Source organism: Danio aesculapii, chromosome 23, assembly GCF_903798145.1.
Source record: "Danio aesculapii chromosome 23, fDanAes4.1, whole genome shotgun sequence".
NCBI classification, from domain to species: Eukaryota; Metazoa; Chordata; class Actinopteri; order Cypriniformes; family Danionidae; genus Danio; species Danio aesculapii.
The window spans coordinates 26199171-26217327 of NC_079457.1; the positions used below are offsets into that span (position 1 = coordinate 26199171).

An 18157-nucleotide genomic window follows, 5' to 3' on the forward strand; every position below is an offset into this window, starting at 1 on the left:
GTCATCATTTACACAGTTCACTTTCAAACCTTTATGTGTTTCTTTTTTCTGTTCAACACAAACAGAGATATTTTGAAAACCTGTAACCATTGACTTCCAAAGTAGAAAAAAACAGTAGCCTACTATGGAAGTAAATGCTTACAGGTTTTCAAATGATCCTCTTTTGTGTTAAACAGAAGAAACACATAAAGTTTGAAACAAGTCAATATGTGTTTTCAGCATTCTTCAAAATTTATTTTGTATTCAACAATAGACAGAAATTGTAGAATGTTTGAAAACACATGAAGGTGAGTACAGTACTTTTTTTTGTTGTTGAGTAAACCATCCCTTTAAAATATGGAGGCAAAAATGCCTAATGGTCAATTATTCTTTTATATATATATATATATACATATATATATATATATATATATATATATATATATATTTGTTAAATGTCTTGGTACTTCACAAAGCATTGCACACAATAAAAAGGTTTATTTTTTGGCTCAATCTCACATCGACATTTATCTATTTGCAACTAACATGTAAAACATGATTATAAATTGTGAAAAATACAATTTTTAAAAAGTGACACGTGATTTTATGCATCATTCAATAAAATACAATCAACCTTCCCAGCATTATTCCAAACTATTCTTCAGCTAATCATAACAGTTTCATTAAAAAAGTTTAAAAAACACTTAAAAAGCAACTTAGTTGAGTGTCCCTGAGTCTTTTTACATTGACCAAAAAAGAATTAAAATCCTCCTCCTAGCCTCTCTTCATTTCACAGGGAATTCGTCACAAGCAAAGTAATCCTTCAGTGGTGCTAAAAGATGTCTGATGACAGGAACACTCCAGGACTTCCCCAATACTCTCTGCCTCTGCGGACGACCCATGCTTTTCACATCTGTGTAATGCTTCGGAAATCCAAATATTCTGTGGAAGTGTCAGAATCATCATAAATAAAGCACATTTATCTTTCAATTTATAGTTATATACATGATTTTACAGTTAAAAAGTAGACATAAAAACATACTTCTCCAATTCTGTGATCCATATGTGGTCATCTTTACCGTTCATGGTGACAGGGAAATGTGCGTCATTGGTGCCCTGCTTCAGTGAGTTTTGCCGTGTAGTGATAGTGCGAATTTTTTCATACTGGAAAATGGTACATTTCGGTGTTACAACTACTGTGACATCATTACAGTACTATTTGATATTAGGTGAGATAACTAACCTTTGCAGTGCGGCCAGGCTCCAGACATTCTTGAAGACGGAGTTTATCATTCTGAGATGCTATGATTGGTCTGGACGAAATGTAATAAAAAAAGTGTGATGTATAATATCATATTCATACACTTAAAATAGGCCATTGTATATTTTATGAAGAAAAGTGAGTGCGAAGGTCGCACGAAAACAACTGTCACACCTGTTCATGCCAGGTATGTTCCCCCAGAAGTATCTTGCTCTGTGAGCTGGACTCACTTTCACGGCATCAACAAGCACAGGGTTACACTAAAAACAAAAACCACACAAACATTTGTACCATCAGACAAAAAAGCAAACAAATACATTTTTTAAAAATTCCCAACAACATACACTACCTGACAAAAGTCTGTCCTGTCCTGGTCTGTTGTTCCTAAAACTATCCAAGTTTTAGGAACAACAAATAATAACTTGACTTCTAGTTGATCATTTGGCATCAGTAGTGGCTTATATGAAAGGCAAAGGCCTCGAGTTTACGCTTATTTTACCACAATAAAATATGATCATGCCTTGATTTTTAATGATTTAATTCGGACAGTAAGGTTTGACTTTGCTTAGACTTTGCTAGAAGTCTTGTCACATAAATACAGTATAGAATATAAAGTCATGGTGCAGTGGAAAAGGAATTAATATTGTGTATGACTCCCATGAGCTTGGAGGACTTCATCCATACATCTCTGCAATGACTCAAATAACCTATTAATAAAGTCATCTGGAATGGCAAAGAAAGCATTCTTGCAGGCCTCCCAGAGTTCATCAAGATTCTTTGGATTCATCTTCAATGCCTCCTCCTCCATCTTATCCCAGACATGCTCAATAATGTTCATGTCTGGTGACTGGGCTGGTCAATCCTGGAGCACCTTGACCTTCTTTGCTTTCAGGAACTTTGATGTGGAGGCTGAGGATGAGAAGGAGCGCTATCCTGCTAAAGAATTTGCCCTCTCATGTTTGTAATGTAATGGACAGCACAAATGTCTTGATAACTCAAGCTGTTGATGTTGCCATCCACTCTGCAGATCTCTCACATGCCCCAATACTGAATGTAACCCCAAACCATGATTTTTCCTTCACCAAACTTGACTGATTTCAGTGAGAATCTTGGGTCCATGCAGGTTTCAATAGGTCTTCTGCAGTATTTGTGATGATTGGGATGCAGTTCAAAAGATAATTCATTGGAAAAATCTACCTTTTCCAACTTTTGTAAATGATCAACTAGAAGTCAAGTTATTATTATTCGTTGCTCTTACAACTGGGATCAACGACAAGACTTTTGTAAGGTAGTGTAGGACATTTTTAAAGCATTAGGTCATCCAAAATGTAAAATTCTGTTAATTACTTTTATATGCCAAAAAAAATGAACTTTGAATGTCACACACACCTTGCCATCTATGGAGGATCAGAGAGCTAATCTAAAAATATATTAACTTGTGTTCAAAATATTATCGAAGGTCTCAGGGGATTAAAAGGACATGAGGGTGAATAATTAACACAATTAAAATTTTTGGATGAACTAACCCATAATATTCACAACAAAGTGTGCCAAAACTTTATCCGACAAAAACACTTACTTCCAGAAAGCGGCAAATGTCTGCTTTAACGTGGGTTTGCATGAAGGTGACATTCTCAAACAGCCAGAAGAAAGGTTGTGGATCATCCTCCTTTGGCTTCAAAACATTCAGAAGCCGATAGTACTCAAAAAACAGCCGTCCAGTGCCCTCTGTAGAGAGTAGAGATTAATTAAGTTTAATTAAAGGGCATTTATTTGACCTCTTTTACAAGATGTAAGATAAGCCTTTGGTGTCTCCAGAATGTGTCTGTAAAGTTATTTATTTTATTATTATAGCCTCCAGAATCTGCCAATTTTGGCTTCTGAGTATACTGTAGCTGTTTTTGTAGGCTCTGGCTTTAAATGAAAAATGAGACGCTTCTCCCAGCCCACCGGTTCCGTGTGCATGTCTGCTTCTCATCATGCGTTACGTCAGATAAACAGCAGTCAGTGATAGAGACACGGATGAAGCTGAAATACAGCTCATTAATCAAAAATACCAAGGCTTTATTCAAGCCTTTCTGAAATGATGAGTCTCACACAAATGCTGTTTGCAGTACACACACACAAAGACACATTTACTGTTTACTGTCACCATGTGGCCGTGGTGATTATAGTGGTTAAGAATTACATGGCGATTTTATAGTCTATTACAAACATGCTCTGTTTTAAAACATTTTAACTTATAAAACTTATGAAAATCAGTTGTAACATATGTTTTAATACCAGTTTATTTGCAAAAAAAATGTTCTGTAGACATGTGTATCCATGTTATTATAAAAACATGGAGTCTGTCAATCAATTCGGTTGGCAGGGAAAACTGCACTCCCACATCACGTTGCGGTGGGCCTCAAAATCACTGGGATTTGGATTCTGTTTTAACATCATAAATTTTTTTTAAGAGACCTGTGTTTATATCACTCCAATATGACAGTGGACACACTAAACATACACACAGTTCTGTCCAAATAAAAAGCTTACAAAAGTTTATTTTCATCGTAGTTGCCCTTAAAGTAAGTTTAAGATGCAATATTTTCTAAGTTTATGCTTGAACCATGTCTTTCAGTACTTTGGGCTTACCATACAAGCCTTTCCGAGCAGGATTGACTATGGACAAGTCATTACATGGACTTCCACCAATGAGAAGATCAAATGGACCCCATTTCTCAATCTAACAAAAAATGAAAGAGAATGCAATCAATGAATAGACTGGCAAGGAGTCTTTTTCATATGCAAAACTAAAATCACATTATGTATATAGAGATGTTTCAACTCAAAATGCATCTCATAATTTACTCTCCCTTATGTTGTTCCAAACCAGTAAGACATTTGTTTATCGTCAGAACAAAAAAAGAAGATATTTAAATCGGAGTAATTTCTGTTCCCTCATTGAAAGTCAATTTACTAAAAAAATCTTATGCCATAAAACATAAGACAAAAACTAATCCATAGGTATATAGAAAGGTTTAATCCATGTCTTCTAAAGAGAGACAAATCACTTAATCTGAACAGGCCTTTTTTTGTTTACAGACTATATATTTTTTATTTACATGATTGACAAACAGCGTTTCCTGCATTCACATTTAGCCACAGAAGCTAGAGCATGCTTGCTGGATGCATGAGTACAAATTATATTCATTCTTGCCTGCCACAGCAACATGTGTGAGCTACTACAAGAACCAATAAGATTTGTTCATGATTGTCAATCAGTTATGTTTCTGTACACTTCAAAAGTCTTATGGGTTTGGACTGACATGAGAGAGAGTAAATGATGACTGCTTTTTTTGTGTGACCAATTTGTAACTCACATGTTTTTTCGTAATGTTTTTCACATCATCCACTTGAGTGATTTTCCCATCATGGTTGACCATGGAAATGGTAATTGACTCTTCATCAATTTCTGAAGCCACATACTTTTCCACTTTGAAGCCAAGATCCCTCAGAACAAGATATCCTAAAAAGATAAAATGTATTTATGTGAGCCATATGACTTGTATAAGAACAGATTACAATAGAAGTGCATTCAACTATAATTGAAGAAATATAGGCAGTTTTACCTGTAGCTATGCCATCAAATAATGAGAGGACTCTGATTGGACGTCGCTGGACAGCAGGGATTGATGGATAAACACGATGGGGTTCCTGAGGATGACAAAAATCAGTAATTGAACTAATATAAATATAAATCACAGAGACCATCTGCTATTTTTTGGTATAAATCAGTGGTTCTCAATCTTGTTCCCGGAACAATTCCTGGCCTGCAGATCTTGCATGTCTCTTTTGTTTCACACAACCATTTCAGGTTCTGGAGTCTTTGCTAATGAGCTGATGAGTTGAATTAGGTGTGTTTGACTAAAAAGATATGATTGAGAGCATGTTTGAGAACCACTGGTCTAGATGATGAACAATATAAAACAACCACTAACAAACTCCATGCCGGTGTCATTGGCAAAGAACTCCTGCACTCTGATGCTCCAGTCATGCCTGGGCTTCAAGGCTCCAGAGCTGGTCTCAGGTGCACACAAGTAACAGGTCCAAGGGTCCACATTTTTCAGCCGGTCAAACGTCCCCTGACACACTAAAATATCCAGACAGTCCACACAGAAGGAGCTACAAAGCGGAAAAATACCAAATTTCAGCAGAGTAGGATTCAGAAGCCTGAAAACCAAACTAAGGAATCGATAAATAACTAATTAAAATAACTGTTTTAAGAGTAGATAAACAACAATTCAGTCTTTTAAAATGCTATGTTTTCATGCATCACACCCTTGTTTTTATTCTTATCACAAATTAGATTTGATGGTACCTTGAATAAAGCCTACAATCTGAATCACCAATTCCTTAAACACACTTACCGACAGCAGCTGTCATGGCCACACAGAATGACCTCCATGCCAGAACAGCAGACGGTGCAGTACGACTGATAGCCATCTTCATCATATCTGTACAGCGTCTCCGTAAAATTAAACTACATGTGACAAACAGACAAACACATCATTGTAATCGTTAACCTAAAACTTAGTGCTGCTCCTTGTATTACAAAGTCTACTAATTATTGTTTGTCAAATGCTGAGTTCACACCAAATGGAAATTAAGTATTCACATGACTAAGTTCTATGCAAAGTCAATGTAAATAAGCAAATAGAGGCCAATTTCTATGGGGAAATGCGAATGATGCGGAACGAGTGATGCGATTGCCACAAAAGCATGGAATTCACCTCAATCACATTATAAAAATTGAGTTCACAAATGTTTCTGATCTGGGTTTCCAGCAGATAGCAGTAATAGCAGGTCATTAAACTGGGTAACTGTAACCTTCAAACAGTGCTGGAAGCGGCTGTCTTTTAGACAGTTTCTGAAGGAGATGGTGAACCTCTGGATTGTGCTGTGAATCTAAACACAGCTGCATTTGGCTTTTGGTACTTTAACAACAGGTACAAAGCAGCTAACGTAGTTATATTCATGTCTAAACAGTTAAAACAGTTTTATCCATGTTCTTCATCACTCGAAACATCACGCGAGTAATTTTGAGCAAATTAAGTAATGCAAACCCAGCATAAGGATGGTTTATATTTGTAACAGTTAGTTACAGGTGTAGCCGGTATAACTAAACCCATGTGTGTTAACTAGAGCTGTTAAAGTACGTGTAATACCTTGCAGTTTGTACACAGCTTTCCTTCGAAGAGTGGATGAATGATGTCAACAGGCATACTGCCACAAGATAAGCAGAAATCTGAGGGAAAGGAAATGAAATACGGTTAAACTTTCCTCATTATCAACTAAATTAACACAATACTTATAAAAGAGTGTCTCACCTTCAATCTTTCTCTTATTTTTAAGAAATTCATGCACCATTTGATCTGTGAAAAAAGTTCAACAAACATCAGGTTTCTATTATTTGTCATTACAATTTTAATAGCAGCAATGAATATAGAGCATGCACATACGTCTTTTTTGGCTGTTCTGCCTGGACTCGATCTGTACAGTTGGGGTGATATTCTTATTCCGCTGTTTATATTTTCTACGAATCTTAACGTTCTGCATTGATCCTCCATTCCATTTTGAATACAAGTCTTTCTTGTCGGCATCTGTTGTCCCCAGGTCTACTGAGCCATTGTTCAGGTCCAGAGATTCAGGGATTTTATTGAGAGGCACAGTTAAATTAAACAACTTTCCTGTAGGGTTCTTGCGGTTTCCCTTTTTCACTTTCACTATTATATATAAGAAAGCGTATAAGAAAGAAAGAGAATAGAATACATTAAATGAATACTGCATTTAAAACAATATGCCACATATTGAAGTAAAACACTGAGGTCAAAGAAAATCATTCAGTTGTTGTTGCATACCATTGTATTCTGATTGAGGTTGGAGTCCATCTGCACCCAGTGGTTCAAAGCCTCCAAATGCCCAGTTCAACATGACTCTAAGAAGCTCATCCTTAGATTCACTCTCTGGAGAAAAAAACATTCTGCTGCGTCTGGAAGCCACCTAGAGACATGTTACAAATCACACAATAAGAATTTAGACGTTTGTGTGCCTAGACTAGAATATTTAAATACATTCTGACACAACAAACTATCAGTATAAACAGATATTAGTAATAGACAATGTTCACCCAAAGATTTAAATCCAAACAATGATTTCTTTGTATACAAACCACAAATAAAGCACTTTTCTACATATTTGAATATTGTTAATCACTTCTTCATTTTGGAGAGCTCATGTTGTTACAAAAACATGTGGTGTACTCACACTAGGCTATTCGAACCATTCCCAGGAGCGTATTTGACCACCTTTTCCTGATTCATTTGACAAATGTGTGTGCTCCGTGCTGCACCCGGGTGCAGTTTGCTTAGGTGGCCCTGGCCCAGTTGGAAGAGGTGGGCCAGAGCTAGGCATAGGACCATAACTGTTATCAAGCTATATCGTGGTTTGGAAACTGTAAAAATTTTCTGCTACACTGTTCCTAAGGTATATATAAGATTTTTTTATTTACATTTTTTGGTTATTTTTAGGATAACAGTATCTCCAGCAGAAAAGATATCCAAAGATGCCATTTAAATTGTAAAGAAATCTGTTTTTTTAAACACCTGAAGTTAAAGATCCATTTAAAATAATTTAGCCTGATCCAAAATATTTTAAATGTCTCCTAAAATAAAATATATTGTGTTCAAAGGGAAAAAAGTTTTAGTTTTGTCCCCAGCCATTTAAAAGGAACTTATTTGAAAGCAATAATCACAATACTGTGATACAGCAAATGATGCAGCAAACCATGATAATTTTATCCAAGGTTATCATACCATCGGTATCTTATATGGGCACATGCCTAGCCAGAGCATTGGTTGGTCGGGCCAGTGTGAGTGCAAAGTGTGCCCGAGCGCAAAACTGAAGATGCTGCATCACTTTTAAGAGACTGTTTCATATGAATTTATAAATCATTCTTACTTTTCAATGAACACAAACTGTCATAGTTTATCAAAGACCCAAACCCCTTGCTGGACGTTAGCTGCCACCTTCAGCAAACCTCCTAATACGTGCAGCACAATGATTTTATGAAAATGTATGAGCGTGAAAAGTGGTGGATCTGTTCAGCAAAAGATTTAGCTGTGTGTCACTGCATCCCAAACGACTTACTATAATCCAAAACAATATAATGAAAGCAATCTCCATTGTATGGAGCGAGAGCACTTCTCTTCCTAACTGAACAGTCACATCATCGATGACGTAGGCGTGTTCGGGCTCAGAAGGTAAAAATGCAGTGAGAGTCTGAGTCGTCAGGGGAGAGGGGGACAATCACACCCGGGCACTGTTCATGGCAACTGTGCCTAGTGTGAGTACACCCTCAACAACTCAACACTGGTTAACTTCTTACATTTCCAGGTTTACATTCCCCCCCCCCCCCCCCCCCCCCACCCCATTTATTTTTTCCCCAATTTCTGTTTATCGGAGAGAAGATATTTTCAACACATTTATTTTAATAACTCAATTATAATAACTGATTTATTTTATCTTTGCCTTGATGACAGTAAATAATATTTGACTAGATATTTTTCAAGACACTTCTATACAGCTTAAAGCGACATTTAAAGGCTTAACTAGATTATTTAGGTTAACTAGACAGGTTAGGGTAATTAGGCAAGTTATTGTATAACGATGGTTTGTTATGTGGACTATCAAAAATATATAGCTTAAAGGGGCTATTAATTTTGACCCTAATATGGTTTTTTAAAAAATTAAAAACTTATTTTATTTTAGCAGAAATAAAACAAATAAGACTTTCTCCTGAAGAAAAACTATTATCAGACATACTGTGATAATTTCTTTCCTCTGTTAAAACATCATTTTGGAAATATTTATCAAAGGGGGGCTAATAATTCTGACTTCAACTGTACACTGCATTAGAAATAAGCTGTAATATGTTTTTTATAATTTAACGCAAAGATGATATAATACATACATAACTGCATAAAAATGTTCATACGTTTTTAAAAAAAATCTATATATGAAAACCTTTCAAAGATTTAAGATTATGATGACACGTCATTACAGTCTTGTGAAAAGGGTCCATTGGCTAGGCATTCTGGACCTTAATGTTTTAACGTTTTCTATGCCACTAACAAAGCCAAGAGGAACTGCAAATTATGTGAAATAATATTATCATGGACTACAGTGCACTAGTAACAGAATTTGCCTTACCTGCAGAGAACTGAAAATTGCATCTTTATATGCCATTACTGTAGCGAAGGAGTTAGAACAAAAGCACTTGGCTAATGAAGAGAAGGGCAGAAGCCTGTCTGCTTGGACCTGAAATAGATTATTTGTTACGTGTATTTTTTTTTTCATTGAGTAAGTGAAATATCAAAAAGCATGCATACATAATATATATATATTTTTTTACTTCTGTCTGCATCCCGTTCCCAAAGAAAATCACTTTACGCATGGAGCCACAAGGCCTCTCGCTGTCCCAGCTCTGAACTAGTCCAGGCCAAAGCCCAAAGCCCTCAATTGGTCCCAAAACCATCTCACCAACTGAATAACCATCCTAAAAATAAACACAACACTCATTAGATGATAAAGGTTAAAGTCTTACTATATTTTATTTGAACACTTTCTTCCGTTCCATGGTAAATGAATTGTTACCAGAATGTTATACTTTACAGCACAGGTGTCAAACTCAGTTCCTGGAGAGCCGCAGCTCTGCACAGTTTAGTTCCAACCCCAATTAAACACACCTGATCAAACTAAATGAGTCTTCAGGCTTGTTTATCTGCATCCTAATTCGCATACTATCCGTCCTAAATAGGATTTGAAAAAAAGTATTAGTATGTCCCAGATTGTAGTATGTTGAAAAGATTATGCCAAAGGTTCCTGGATGGTTTACTATTTCCGTCCATACTCTAACCATGAATATTGCCCACAGTACATTGCACGTTGGACGTGAATTTGAATGCGGTGAAAAGTGTAAATAAACTACAAACATGATAGACTCACAAGACCAACTGTCAAGTAGAGAGGCTTCGGTAAAGATGTTTGTATGACTGTTAATTAATATCTAGCCTAACTAATATCGAACTAATATCTAACTGCAAAATATTTAAATCACGTTTTATGTGTTATATTTCATCTGCAACAACAATACTGACCTTATATAAAGACGTGTTTGGATATTAATGTCTGTATATATAATTATCCAAAAACCTGAGGAGATTTATCTGCATGAAAGACTCGTAAATGGAGGATTAACCTGCTGCTGCTTCTCCAATAAGATAGAAAATTAAATATGACAAAAATATGAATGATGTGTGTGATTGACAAGGCTCAGCAACACAACGATCGGTTAATGAGGAAGTAGTATGTCCCAAATCCTTCATATTCTTCTGCTACACACTGAAAAGTACATCATTTTCCTTCACAAAAAAAGTTTATACTTTTAGGGCGTAGTATAAGTATGCAAATTGAGACGCAACATTTGAAACCTACAGGTAAGTGTGTTGAAGCAGGGTTGGAACTAAACTGTGCAGGTTCCTCAAGGAACCGGGTTTGACACCCCTGCTTTACAGCAATAAAGCTATTTAAAAACCTAAATGACATGTTTGGCTAAATTGCACATTTGAGTCTGCTTAACTGAATAAGTTGCAGTCAAATATCTTAAAACACATAATAAATACATTTATTTGTCTCAAGCACATCAGTAATGTGTAATTCTACATCATTTTTATACAGGGTACATACAGGAATCAGAGATTGAAATTCAATACCTTTTTAAGACCTTTTTAAGACTATTTGCATCCATTTTAAAACCATCACCACTTCAGGTTTCAATCAGTAACATTGCCAACATTTTAACTTGCAGTATATTTTTTACTAAATAGTGATTGCAAGAAACGAATCCTAAACTAAAACTGTACTTATATACTAAAAAAAAATGTTAATCCAGTACGTGGTGCCTTTACAGCTGCAGGAATAACAGTGTTTTCCTGCTTACTTACCCTGATTTCATAAACTACACAGCCTTCCAATATAAAAAAAAATTATTCAGGTAAACTTTAACATGCTGATATCAAATTAAATACATTGAAAAATGGCATTTAAGACTTTAATAATTTTTAAGGGCCTTGAATTTCTCTAAAAAGATTGATCAATTTTAAATACTTTTTAAAACCCCACGGACACCCTGTTAAATTGGGTCATAATGTTTTAATATAGAAATATAAATGAATTTACCTGGTATGTGTTGTCTGTTATCTCATTTTGTGTATTTCCTTCTTTATTTTTCTAGGAGGAAAAAAAGTTTAATCAAGACACCCAGAAATGAACTTAAAGCATAAAACCAATGGGAAAATATTTACCGAATACTTCCACATGACTTCGCCAACTTCACAGCCATAATCGTCATCATCATCTGTCATTTCATCATCATCGTCATCATCTAAGACTATAGATACTTTTGGAACATTGTCTGTGAAAAGAAGGGAAAGGTAAGTTACTTAGACCTGTCTCAATGCTGCACAATTGCAGGATAAAATGCCATTATTTTGGTATATCTGATCAGCTGAAGAGACCTTTTTGGTTTTCTGTTTCGGAATCAGAAGAAATTGACACAATATCATCCACATCCATTGGTGCAATGTCCTCTATTTCCACTGGAGCCATCTCATCCATTTCAGTAAGGTCAATGACATCTGAAATAAAAATTCATTTGTCATCCAAAGTTAGTACAGATCGGCTTCTTGATATGTTTTGATCTTTGTAAAGTTTGACTCTTTACCAGATATGCTGCTTCCCTGAGTCTCTGGACTGAGATGTGATGGAGCGCTTTTATACGAGCTGCTGTCTGTGACATCGTCCTCCATTATATCCTTATCCTCACAATCCTCTATTCTCATCATCTTGAGATAGTCAGTTTGTTGAAACATCTGAAATAGAGATAACCACACAAAAAGAAACATTTAGATGTCTGTGTGAGCGAAATGTACATGGTTCTAGATCAGGGGTGGGCAAACTCGATCCTGGAGGGCCGGTGTCCCTGCATAGTTTTGCTCCAACCCTAATCAAACACACCTGCTTGTAGCTTTCTAGTGATCTTAAAGACACTAATTAGGGTGTTCAGGTGTGTTTGATTAGTGTTGGAGCAAAACTCTGCAGGGACACCGGCCCTCGAGGATCAAGTTTGCCCATGCCTGTTCTAGATGGTCAGATCGATCGATGTATGATAAATGATAATCACCTGTTCAAAAATGATCTCTTTTTTCAGTGTTTTGGGAAGGGCCAACAAGCTAACAATTAATTTCCCAAAATTAGATGCATTTCCCATAATCCTCAGCTCTGTTTGCCAGTACTTCTCAGTTGGCTGGTCGACTGAGCCAGTGTCACTCCCGTCAATAAACTGGTACTCCAAAAACTCATCCGTTAGCAGGCTGACATTGTCTGGGCTTAAGCAAACACCAAAACCGACGCCTAATTCTTGGACCATTTTGCCGGTCACTTCAAGCTTTTTTCCTGGACTCAACACCAACGACAAGTTTCTCAGGGTGGAATCAGGGAGAGGTAGACGTTCAACGATACTAACAGTAACAGTGGTGTAGAAGGAGATGATGGAACTGTGAAATGTCTCCAAGTAGTCAGACAACTCTTCAGAGTGCTGCTGGAGAAAATCAGCAGCCTGTTCGCCGACTGCAACCTCTCCTCTAGGTAAATGTCCCACCGTCTCCCGTACAAGTGAGGTCTTTCCTCTCCTGTGAAAATACTCTGCTGCTTTTGGTCTGAGGAAACTCTGCGTGTAAAGTCTCAATAATTTAGAAGCATCTTGGAGCAGTTGTAAGACGCTGGCACCTTGATCAATGGTCTCCTGAAAATCACAAAGCGGCTGCAAAGCGTGGGTAAGAAAGAGGACGTTGAGTTTTATTTTGGGATCATCTAGAAGAAGGCAGACTGCTTCTTCTTCTGTACCCAGAGATCCAAAATACTTCTCAAGATGTGACCAAGCTAAAAGAATTTTCTTAATTATTCTCCAGAAGAGAGAGCACTGAGATGTCAGATGATTATCAATGTCTGACCCCTCAATATCTTCAAGCAAAGCTTGTAGATCTGCTGGGAAAGATGGGAAGTGTTTGTAGATCTCTGTGATGAGATTCAGAATCAGGTCAGAAAACTCAATTTTCTCAACACCACTGTGACACACTTGTCCTGTCAGTTCTGTAAGTCCACATAAAGACACAATCTCAGATTTCATTAACTGTAGACCAGCTACAAGATGTTTGTGATCTGGGAAATCTGAATATAATACTGCCATGTTGAATATAGGTATTCTAATCTTCCTCAGCATGCCCGAGATGTAGTTGCAGATGTCTTCAGTGGATTCTTTTGTTGGACAGACAACATCTAGTAGTCTGATATTGTTTTCCCCAGTTTCTTTGTCAAAAAAGCCCAACAAGATCAGATTGGCCTTCTTGTCATCCTCGAGCTCCACTCCATGAAAGAAATAAAGGCAGTATGGAGTCTGGCTGCAGAATGGTGTAATGTCTCCATTTGATTTCTGGCCTGGACAGTCCTTGCTATTTATATTGTTTGATTCATCATCATTGAAGGTAGATGAGCCATACTTTCTTTTGAAAGATGTGAGTGGACTCCAGGAGAGAGACTCTTGTGATGTCTTCTCAATGTTTAGCATTTTCTGGTTTAGACTTGTTTCTTCAGTACTGTAGAGGCTTGAAACATTTTCCTTCTTAACTATAAATAAAAGAGATGACATCATTAAACCTATACCGGTTTTACAGAATTAATAATAAACACAAAAAGTAAACACCTACTTGTTTCAAACTCTCTGTTTGATTTCAATGAAACTACTTCAGGTTTAACAAACCCCCCCTGTGGGTTACATTTCTGCTTTGCAAAGTTGTGATCATGCATGTCTTTGAACCATGTAAGCAAATCACACGTTGTCAAAATATCTCCATTCACCAACAATGTCAGCTTCAGCTCCTATAAAAAGACGTAAAAAAGATGACTGTAGCACATGTTGATCACTGCATTACATTTATTTAACTAAAAGCGAATATCATAAACTTTAATTTCATCAAACCCTTGTAGAGTGGAATTCTATGCGTACTCACCTTTTGAATCTGTGCCTTGCTGAAAGCTTCCTGTAGCAGATTATAATTATTCAAGATGTCTAGGTTCTCCTCTGCTGTGAAATTCACTTTAGTTATGTCAATAGATCCAGGTTGAATGATGTCCATCAACTGACAAAAAGCAGCACCTGAAAAAATGTCAACACCATATAATTGTTTATATTTTTTATTATTATATAAGAGATATAACCCTCAAAAGATGGAGCAGTGGGTAGCGCTGACGCCTCACAGCAGGGAGGTCGCTAGTTTAAGCCCCCGGCTGGGTCAGTTGGTATTTCTGTGTGGAGTTTGCATGTTCTTCCCGTGTTCATGTGGGTTTCCTCTGGGCGCTCCAGTTTCTCCCACATGTCCAAAGACGTGTGCTATAGATAAATTGAGTAATCTAAATAGTCGGTTGCATATGCCCTGATCCTCCAGGTTGGGGGTTGAGCGTTGGGCTAACGACCAACCTCGTAAAAATTAGATGTTACGAAACACCAACATGGTGTGGCTACATATGAAATTCCATAAAACTACGGTGGCCAAGAGAGCTTAACATGCTGCAGTTTAAGAAAACATGTGAAATTACAAAAAACGCCAGCAAATTAAGAAAAGATCTTCATCAGTTTGACGGCAAACATGCTGCAAATCATCACAAACAATTTTTTGAAAAACACACATTTTTTTTCACACAGAGTTTCAAGGAGACCCCAAAGGCTGATTCATACTTCTGCAGCAAGTGCACGTGTATGCTCTGGTGCAGCATAGCCCTCGCCATGGCTGACGCGCACCTTTAAAAAATGTAACTACACGTTGCAACGACGTGTCGCGCAAGCTCTGTAATTGTTCGGATTGGTAGCTGTGACCAGTGTAGGCGGGAGCGAGAGCCGCGCGAACCCACTGGAGTCCCGTGAAGGAGCTCCAGATGGAAACTGTTGTTTTGTGTTTACCTAATGATTAATGTTGTTGCACGTCCGCCGGTTGCCGCCTCTGAATCAGTGAGTATTAGCTACTTGTACATTAAGGTAGCATTCAGAAAATACAAAACACCCACAAAGAAACCAGACACTGATTAACATAACATAACCTACTGCCAGCTAGCGTATCTGAAGTGTTATTGCAGAGCAACACAAACAGCAATCAAAAGTATAAATGCATGACTACACGCAAGGCAGGTCTCGGGGGCGTGCTGATCACTCAACACAGAAGTATAAACCAGCCTTAAAACATGACAGACCCGGCTATTTAGGTTATGATTCTTTTGACTAATAAATACTAAAGACAAGGGAATCGGGATATTAAAATAAACAAATAAAAAAAACTCACGTTTCAAACTTCACAGAGCAATAGTCATGGCACAGCGGTGTCCATCCCGTTTTAGTGTCTCCTTGAAACATTCCCATTGTGTTCTGTTCTTTTAGTGTTGTGAGAAAATGCAGCGTGTTTAATTCAATTGTTTGAGTTGTGGGAAAATGTAGCGCGTTTTTTAATGTGTATGCATTGTGAGGATTTGCAGCACATGTGCTGTCAAACTGATGAAGATCTTTTCTTAATTTGCTGGTGTTTTTTGTAAGTGCATGTGTTTTCATAAATTGCAGCACCTTAAGCTCTCTCAGCCACCGTAATAATAAACGGTCCTAAGAGTAAGTAACCTTTAAAATAAGCTTCCAAAATAGCATCTATTTTAACATGTTTTAGTTAGCTAGAAACAAAAATACCTGAGCATGTGTCCTCCACTTGACTGAACGTGGCTTGAAGTAATCCATTGAGCCAGTCCAACAGCTCACCGAGACTGTGTTTATCTTCTCCAATCTTTAAATCTGCCACCATTTTTCCATAACCTGTGGAGATACTGTAATGTTAGACTAAAGTCATTACTGTTGTAACCGTTTACACATAAATAACACTGCCACTGACATAACCATGTTACTATGCAATACTAAGTATGTAGTAACAACTTTACAACATAAAGAAATCTTAGTATTTTTAAGAACACAATTAATAAAATATAATACATGTAAAGCAAAGGTTTTCATTCAAACCAACAAATAAAAAACAAATAAAATATAATCATCTTCGAAAGAACAGGACCAAAGATGCCTGTTTTTCACATGGGAGCGTCCATATAAAGTAGACTGAAACAGTTAAATACGTTTTAAACATGAGCGCTGTGAGAATGGCTGATACATGCAGTGTCAGAATGGCTAGTATCCGCATGCGCACACTTTGCCGCGAAAACTTAAAGGGAGGAACAGCTGTTTGGGCCAATGAAGTGCGAGCGGCCTCCCAGCAGTCATTCCTCCACACACTCACTGCACGATGGGGACACACGCATAGTACCCGGGAAACAAAGAGGCAAACTTTTAAAAAACGAGTTAACGTTAAGTTACTGGTCAGTGCTGAAATTTGACTGTATTGTATACTTTGTGCGTACACAGTAGTATGAGGTATGAACACATGCTAAAAGCAAATGGAAGTCGTTTTATAAATAGTTTTAAGTGCATTATATTTGTTTAGACCAGAATGAATATAGTGAACTTTTTATTTGTAAACACGCATTGGGTTTATTTGTGAAGCACGAGCATTAGCGATAACAATAACATGTGTTGTTTATATATATGCAATTACACAGTCAACTATATTCTGGTGTCGCAAATAATCAGTTTTTCAAAACACTCACAGCACATTCGGCTCATGTAATTGTTGTTCCAAATGAACCATTTTGCGCTAAAGCAGTGTTGGCAAAAATTAATAAGTGACTTTAAAAGTATCTAAATGTGTTACTTCTTAAGAGTAAAATGGGATTAATTTATAATATAATCATTTTACTCAACACTGGTTAACCTGCAGCTCACGAGTACAGTTATTTCCGCATCCACAGGTCGCGCGGTCTGCTCTTTACATTCAGGGTACTATAGATCAAGTAAAATCCATTGTGTTTACCACTACTTACCACCACCGTCCGTCCGGTCAATGTTTTGGTAATCGGTCCTCCCTGGCGATACCGCGACTTCAGCGGATCATCGGATTGGTCGGATTCAAGTACGGTGTCGATTTTGTTGATATCCACAAACGTTCACAACATATGTCCTCCTACCGAGCAACGTGGAAGCGCGGTGGTGTTTCAGTGGAGATGCTGTTGATTCACTGAAGTGATTCGAATCTTTTGAATCAGTTGACTAGAAAGATTTGTTCTCGGGTTTTTTAGTTACATCCTCACACCAGTAGGCGGCGACCAGCGTGTGTTCCTGCCTGTCCTTTGAGTGTTTGTTCACGGAGGAAACGAGTATTGTCTTTGCAGAGCAACTTGAAAAGCGTACACGTTTTCACTAATCCCGAATTATTAGTGTTGGGGGCTTTTATCGCGCATTACTTTAAATACAAACGTCTTTAAAAAACAAAGGGAAATAAACAAAATTCGGAATTGAATGCTACGTTTACATGCTACCTAAACTACACACGTTTACACTATTCCTGAACACCACATTTAATAACGAGTGTTGATTAGATTATTTGGTGGAATATAACGTCAGTTAAACATTTATAAATGTACTTGTAAAAATGAATAAATAATTAGCTTCCGGAGCGTTTTCAAAACTGCTTTGTTGAACTTTTGAATGAACCGTTTGTTCCGAGTGATTCGAGCCGCTGAAGCCACGTGATCATACGACATTTTGGGCTTTTCAATGAGAATTTACAAACCATTTATTATTAACGTTATTTTTTTTTACAGAATTCCGTTTTTTATTAT

At 37.1% G+C, this 18157-nt stretch overlaps 1 protein-coding gene across 1 annotated transcript; it reads right to left on the reverse strand.

Moving 5' to 3' along the window:
• Positions 1 to 457: 457 nt before the first annotated feature.
• On the reverse strand, positions 458 to 17506 carry dnmt3bb.2 (DNA (cytosine-5-)-methyltransferase 3 beta, duplicate b.2). The gene is made up of 25 exons (XM_056449868.1): positions 17360 to 17506; positions 16125 to 16247; positions 14410 to 14555; positions 14107 to 14278; positions 12525 to 14026; positions 12066 to 12213; positions 11860 to 11979; positions 11647 to 11756; positions 11522 to 11572; positions 9696 to 9839; positions 9494 to 9601; positions 7144 to 7285; positions 6745 to 7008; positions 6613 to 6657; positions 6451 to 6530; positions 5653 to 5765; positions 5224 to 5407; positions 4855 to 4939; positions 4606 to 4751; positions 3878 to 3968; positions 2820 to 2968; positions 1415 to 1500; positions 1223 to 1292; positions 1022 to 1143; positions 458 to 921 (listed from the first exon to the last, which is right to left on the reverse strand). Exons 2-25 carry the CDS (start codon positions 16234 to 16236, stop codon positions 765 to 767), a joined length of 4347 nt encoding a protein of 1448 aa, XP_056305843.1. The 5' UTR covers positions 16237 to 16247; positions 17360 to 17506; the 3' UTR covers positions 458 to 764.
• Positions 17507 to 18157: the final 651 nt, after the last annotated feature.